General features: G+C 37.4%; 1 protein-coding gene across 1 annotated transcript; it reads right to left on the bottom strand.

The window, feature by feature from the left end:
• Window positions 1-586: 586 nt before the first annotated feature.
• NRPB12 (DNA directed RNA polymerase, 7 kDa subunit) lies at window positions 587-6,225 on the bottom strand. Its single transcript, XM_039117960.3, has 3 exons — window positions 5,965-6,225; window positions 5,736-5,828; window positions 587-904 (listed from the first exon to the last, which is right to left on the bottom strand). The coding sequence occupies exons 1-3, from the start codon at window positions 6,002-6,004 to the stop codon at window positions 882-884; spliced, it is 156 nt and encodes a 51-aa protein (XP_038973888.1). The 5' UTR covers window positions 6,005-6,225; the 3' UTR covers window positions 587-881.
• Window positions 6,226-7,540: the final 1,315 nt, after the last annotated feature.

The raw sequence follows: 7,540 nt of genomic DNA, 5'->3' as shown, positions 1-7,540 counted from the left end.
TAACGTTTTCAATATTAAAATTATGACAAGAAAGGACAGAACATCTCCTTCTTCAAAGTTAATGAAGCAGTGTTTGAAATATGAATGAGATTTAAAAATCGCGTAGGACACCATCTCTATGAATGAAGATAAGAGCCATTTTGTTCTCTTCTAGACTAATCTTGAGCTCCACTTACAAGAATATAAAACTCTGTATCACTAACCTCCTTGCAAATTGTGCTTTGTGCATTATTCAAAAATACCTGCCAGATCTCCTTTACTGAGTAAGCTTGCAATGTTAACCAGCAAATTCAAAAGTATCTGCAAGTTCTCCTCTTACACAGATTCAGCAAGCTTGCAATGTTAACCAACAAAGTGTTAAACCGATCTCGAGTCGCAATTTTTTCTTTCCAATTTGAGAAGAGGATTGCTTATGAATACTTTGTCTCACTAAATCCTGTTAAGATCTGGAGCCGCAATTTATTTTTTCCCTGCGTGGACCAAGAATGCATTCGTATTACATTCCCCAAGCTATAACATAAAGATGTTCAACTTCGTCCTCTAAAGATATACTTGGCCATAGAGATCTTCCCACAGAGCATTCCAATTCAAAGCATAAATATCATGGTTTACACATTTTATATATATGCAGGAACTCCACCAACTGATAAAATACTAATTTCTGACGGGACCAAGAAATGCTGTCAAGATGTATAACGAAATTACTAAGCAAACAGCATATGATAACAGTCAGCCATTACAGAAACAAAGTTCACTCAGACATAATTATCCATATAAACACAAAGACCACGAGTATTGTTTTTTAAAAAACTCCGACACTGCAGTACGCCATTCGGTAGACAACAGCTTCCACCACCAAGGACATCCTTTCACATTTGTCCTCAGCGCGCTTCATACTGAACAACTGCACAAAATATTATTTGTGTAAGAAAGGATACAGAAGCATCTTAAAAAATTCCAGCAGATCATGCAAAGACATAAAATACAAGAAACAGTTGGAACAAAAGGCAGCATATAATTTACTACCATTTAGAAGCCATTCTTATACACAACAAACATGGTGAGACAACCAAGTTCCTGAATTAGGAATTCAAGCTGCAGACAGCCTTTAATAAATCTGTTATGAAGCATTTCAAATATAACCTCCATGCTACAGTGGTCTCAAAGATGTCACACCAATTTCTACTTTTGGCAAGTGTTACCTCGGAACTGGGCAATCTAGTTAGAGATGGCACGCTAAGAAGAAGAAGATTCATCTAGTCTAGCCAGAAGGAATGCCAGTCTCAGTAATATTCGTATCTTATTTGAAAGCCCAAGGGAGAGAACTCAAATACTAAGGATTTGTTTGGATATTCCTACAGAATTGGGTTGAATATCCTGTAGCATTTGTGAATTGGGCTATATATTTAAATCATGGCCTTGTACCAACCAAATACCACCCAACCCAAATCCTGTAGGAAGAAAAAAAAAAAAGACCTCCATAGGTCTTTTTTTTTTTCCATAGCCCAAAAGTTAGAATTTGGGCTAGGTTTGGCCTGACTCCTAGAAAATACAAGATCGATGGGCAAACAGGCCAGATTCCTATAGAATTTTCAGCCCAATCCTGTAGAAATATCCAAACAGGCTCTAAATAAGAATTCAATTAGTGGATATCAGCAATACTTGGCCAGTAAGTGGATACAAAAAATTGGAAAGCTCGCAACAGGGTGAAAAATCAGAAAATTTTCTTTTATGCCTAATAGCTATTTAGGCTTTTCAATTTCCACTCACCAAAATAAATCCAAGAATTCAACTATATGAATATTTCTTAAGAAGTGAAACAAAAAGGAAATAAAAGGATTAATAGCCAAATGCTTCCTCCACCTCTTCCCAATTTTTCTTATCCTACGTCATCAACATCCTTGCTCTATCTCAGCAGCCACATCATGGTTATACATACAATAAAACAGAAGGATGGGATTAACTCAGGCAACTCTGGGTTGAGGTGGACTGCAACTAACTGGCTTATGGTAGGGTCAGGTATAGGTCTGACCTGCTGATGTTCCTAATAGGTTGGGTTCCGGTCAGATCTGAATCAGATAATGGTCTCCTTTTAGTCAGGTAAACTCTAAATTCACTGTGACCAAACAAATTTTCATCCCAAGAAGCAAACCATAATAAAAGGATGATGCCTGCACCCAAGATTAACCAGATCTTTCAACAGAGTATATCAATTACATGGAAGAAGCAATTTAATAAGTCAAAAAACTGAAACAATTTATGATTTGATTGTTCAGATGAGAAGTAATGAATTTCAAGATGCTGCTGTCCAGAGATAAGAAGTGAATTTTAAGGATTATGAAAAGGAAGACATGATGCCATTACAGATTGCAGAATAGAACAAGTTATGGTTCCATCATCTGAATTGACAAAATAAACTGGCTTTTACAGAGTTAAGTTTCTTGGATATAGTCAAGATCACAATTTCTTGAAGTGCATGAGTGCTGATTATTTGAAGATGAAGAGACAATGCTGTTGAAATTATCAGATAGGATGTGATCCATCAATTCACTAATTCAGTCGCACTGTTGAAATGAAGATACAAAAAAATGACGACAAAAACAGGGTTGTAGAAAGCATAACTTCTTAATGAACCATTTATAGGTTGAGCAGATATGTAATCCATAGAATTTGATAGATGCAATCTTCATCCAGCCAGTCATAGAAGTGGGAAATGTAGGGGATGAGTCTATTTTGTCAAGCTATTTGAATGTCAATTATGTGAAAAATGAAAAGACAACCCTATCATGGTCATCAATAGATTAATCCAATGTTAGATGCTAGTGAATAAAGATATGAAAAAGATGAAAATGGAAACCTTGAAAGCCATTTTTGGCCTTGTCAGATAACATAGATTAATGGGCTGCACCATCCATTTGCCATAGCAGCAATTAAAACATTAACAGTACATTGTAAAGCATCGCATCATGGAAAACTTAGTGGTAGTGAAGCCAAAAGCAGGCATAGAGTGTAGTAGGGGGACGAATTTGCGGTGAGAAAGTAACAATAAAGCAAAAATGAAACATCTAAGAGAAAAGGGGAGAATAAAACGAGTGAATGAAGAAGGACATAAATGATTGAGAAAAGCTAAAAGCTAAGTCATGAAAAGGAGCAGTAGCACATGACCAACACAAAAGACAAAATGATAGGAACAATTGAAAGCATAACTCGCCATTCAAAACCCAAATGACTTTTAGTCAATGCCCAAAATCACAGAAAACACACACACACACACACACACACACACACACATAAAGAAGAAGAAACCAATATAATACTAAAACATGTTTCGGAAAAATTAGGCTGTTATTTAGCAGAAGTATTAGAAGAAAATAGACAAATCCAACAAGGAAAAAGAAATCTCGGGAAAGGTCAATTGGAAAACAAGTACAACCAGAACAGTTCGTGCTCCCCTTTATTTAGAAAATAATGACAGGTGAAAATGTTAACAAATAAAAATAAAAATGTTAACAAATCCCTACTTACCACTAATGATGTTGAATTATTATTGTTTACTAACATTTAGTTAAACAATAATATATCACTCACCCATTATCTTTCTAAATTTACTCAGTAATTTCCTTAAAAATCTCTCCATCTCAATCACTAACCTACCTGTATATTGCACTTATTCCTTTTTTACCACCTTATTTAGAGTTACAATTTAATTTAGTGAAATATAAATGATAGATTTAAAGTTGGTAATATTAGGAAATTTAGTTGTTGCTAATTTATATCATGAAATATTAGTTGTAAATACAAAACTTAGATTTCTCAATCCCATTGTAACCAATCACCGACATATCATTTAATATAATAGGGGAACTCTTCTTAGGGGCATTCCATAATTAAGAAAAAAAGGCATAGCCCAGTGCACGAGGCTCCTACCACTATAGAATCTAGGGAAGGTCATATGTATGCAGCCTTACCTCGATTTGTGAAGAGAATGTTCCATGTTTCCAACCCATGATGCCCAGGACATAATGGAGCAACTTACAATTTAATCAAGGCTAACCCTCCTAGGGGAATTCCTTAATAGGTCCCAAAAATATAGGTTTCATCCACTAGATTAACGGCTTAAGTATACCTTTCCTCAGATAAAATTATTATTGTTGAATGATAAGTTATATCTAATAATATTTAATAATGGTTATCAGATATTATTTATTTATTTTTATTTCAAAGCTATATCAAGCTGAACATAAGCAGCTTGGCCCAACTCAAGTTCAACTCATTTATTTTTTGAGCTTAAATGTCAACTCCCATTCTGCTTGCTTATTATCAAGTGAGCCAATAATGAGCTAAATAATAAGCTACTCATGAACGTGTCATTCATTTGACAACCCTACCTACATGTTACTCAAAATGTTATTCTTATCATTTACCTAGTGTGCCAAACCCACTTCAAAATCTTCAAGAAATCTCGAACACACACCAACTTCCTCACTCAAAACAGTTCTACACAAATCTTCTTTCCCACATCCACTCATGATTCTGGCAATTAAGATTCTAACATGGATAAAAATAAATATCAACTCAAGCAGGGCACATAATCTTAAAGCATTAACTTGGTTTAACTAAAACAAGTTATACAAACCTATCATGCTACAGATGCCCCTACCACTCCATAAATCAATTTAGCCAATACAAGCCATAAAAGTAGAAGTCAGCACAATCAAAAAGAAATTTAAGACTTGCTATATATGGTATTGGAATAAACTGATCAGTACAAGTAGGTACAAATTGTTATTTAGTTCAATGTTTCCTTTTTTTTTTTTTCTGACCGCAATCTTCCCCAATCAAAGGAAGGCCTCTCCATAATCTTCAAGATGTACTTACAGGACACAAATCTTTTTGATGATCATAAGATTCTCGTTGTCATTCGCAGTTGCTTGATAATTGGTTAATATTTTAAGTTCATATGAATGCTTATGTACCACATCCTTAGCTTTCATGACCTTAAGGTATCTTGCATTCCATTACATCATCATCAAATGGCAATAGTTTGTGCATCAGGAAACCATCAGTAATTTAGAATTGAAGAATAAAGAAGTGACATTTCGACTGATGGGTTTCAGAGGAGGAGAAACTAAGGATGGGCATGCAGATGTGACATCATGTAAGATGCCATAGCAGAAGATTTGAGAAAAAAATGGTGGAGAATGGTTTGCAGATATATACAAAATGGACGACTTCACCCAAAAGATAGAAAATACATATTTCAGAACAAAGCAGATCAAATTATTACTTTCTATTGTCATGAAGAAAGATTAACAGGGTTGCATAAATTAAGAGAGAATTCCAGTGTTCAATGTAACTAGTTGTTTCCGAAATGTAGTGCAAACAAATTAGTAGCTAATATGATGCAATCAGTCTCCATCAATCATCATTATCCATATTCTTTTTCACTTTAGAAAGACACAATCACATATAGGAACTATTGCTACCATTCAAAAGCATTATGATGGACTTGGGGATGAGAAGCGACAAGCACAACAAACCCAATTCTCGAAAATAAAGAGAAAGGGCCATTGGACGCTATTTCTAATGGTCAGCAGTTCAGCACAGCAATAACAACGATGAAATCACTAGTCTCAAGAATCGCATCCTTAAAACCCATGAAATAATTAGAAAATTAGGAATTGTACGGAGAGTAACTCCATGGAAAAATCAGAGCAGTTTTCGTATGCACATACTTCTCCGAGTGCGCTTCTTGTACAGGATGCGGTATCCACACTCTCTGCATTGAATCACATCACCAGGTTTCAAAGTATTCTCTGCCCCGCAATCTAAGCATCGTTTTTTCCCAAAATTTTTTGATCAACACAAAAACCAATCAATCAGCTAAGAATCGAGGATGGAAGATATGATCAAAAAGAGAAAACGAGAGGAATATGGAATCTATGATCGCTGTATAGACTATACCTCCACAAATATAGCTCACAGGCTCAGGCTGGGGATCCATTGACTTCAGAACCGCAAGCTAGGGTTTTCCTTTTCTTTTTGGGAAGAAGCAACCAGGTTTTACGAGAAGAGGGTGGGCGAATTACATGGAAGAGTGGAAGTTTGACTTCCAAACCGGATTAGTTGGGGGAGGCGGCGCTCGGAGGAGGGGCTCGGAGGAGGCGGCGCTCGGAGGATGAAGAATAGCGATAGGGATTCAGGAGAAGAAACCCAAGCGCTGTGCTTTCAATTTATCGCGCTCCATTTCGGGTTGGGGTCGGCTCTGCGGGTCGGGTCCAGATCCAGTAAACCCGAAATAGACCCAAAAAAATAATGGGCCGGGTCGGGTCCAAATTTAATAAACTCAGATCCGACCCAGCAAATGGTTTGGGTCCAATTGTAGGATCCGATCCGGATCCGTGGGTCAGGTCAAGTCGGATCTATGCAGATCGGGTCGGGTCGGGTCGGGTCACGGGTCGACCCGACCCATTTGCGGCTTAGTTGGGACAAAAACATCCGGTTTGGTCTGACCTTAGGATAAACCCATGTAGACCGAAATACCTGGCCCAAAGATCAATATGGACCAATCTCTCGGCCGGACACGGATTGTATCTTTCGCGCGGAAGAAGGATACTTCCTTAGCGTGAGTCCACCATTGGATTGTGCTTTAAGAGCTGTGCTGCGATTGATGGATGGCGTTTGGGGTACTTTGAGAGCTGTGCAAAATGCGGTCCAACAATCAACATCGTGAAAGAAGATTAATCATTTTTTTGCGCGAAAGATACAACCCAACTCCTCTCAACCTTCGTCTTACACGACTATTGCTTGAACTTTCTATTGTTCGGTAAGATTAGATAGGAAGTAGAGACGTTCATACTTGATAGAAGAGATGAAAGATGGTGAACTGACTTCCGAGTTCTAGCTAAATGGTGGTGAATGATTTTGTTACTAAACATATGTTGCCTTCTTGTCGCACTCTGAACCTAACACCTGGGTCCAACCACGAGACACAACCGCGTATTCCCTAAATCAAAGCCTTAGAGAATATGCAAAGCCTAAAAATTTATTACAACCTCAATATCAGGATTATTAGCATATCATACGTATGTGTATAAAATACCTATAATTATGCAGGCGGGTGTACAAGAATTTTTACCTCTTTGCTGACAATTCAGACAGACTAATTACTTGCCCACACCACAATCTACGAACTGGAGTGTGCAGAACCCTGCTCAACGTCCTCTTGCGTAAAATAATGTTCTCCTAAAAAATTAAATCAATATCAAAAAAATATCCGAGGTATTCGACACCCCAGAATCCTCTACTAGTCTACTAAAGGGTTCACCATTACGTGGTAACCCAGGACTACCCTCTGAGTCCCTTTTTCAAAATTTCTGGATTAACTAGAGAAAGAAAACACCAAGATAGAGAAAGAAGTCAATCGGAAAACCCAGGACCTCTTGAACGGTTGCATAACGCCGACCTCGAACTCTTCCTATGGTTGTATAGTGCCGACCCAAGACCAATACTGGCTCGAAGCTCCAAGTCACACAACACA

This window comes from Phoenix dactylifera, chromosome 3 (genome assembly GCF_051530095.1).
Source record: "Phoenix dactylifera cultivar Ajwa chromosome 3, Ajwa_hap1_PhDact_Kaust_v1.1, whole genome shotgun sequence".
In the NCBI taxonomy this organism is placed as follows: domain Eukaryota; kingdom Viridiplantae; phylum Streptophyta; class Magnoliopsida; order Arecales; family Arecaceae; genus Phoenix; species Phoenix dactylifera.
This window is presented reverse-complemented; position numbering and strand designations above follow the sequence as displayed.

What these genes read in the sequence shown, in the direction of transcription:
- NRPB12 (XM_039117960.3), bottom strand. Translation starts at nt 6,004, where the DNA reads ATGGATCCCCAGCCTGAGCCTGTGAGCTATATTTGTGGAG. An exon ending in TGTGAGCTATATTTGTGGAG is followed by an intron (nt 5,829 to 5,964) that starts GTATAGTCTATA and finishes AACGATGCTTAG; the next exon opens with ATTGCGGGGCAGAGAATACT. An exon ending in CAAGAAGCGCACTCGGAGAA is followed by an intron (nt 905 to 5,735) that starts GTATGTGCATAC and finishes TATTTTGTGCAG; the next exon opens with TTGTTCAGTATGAAGCGCGC.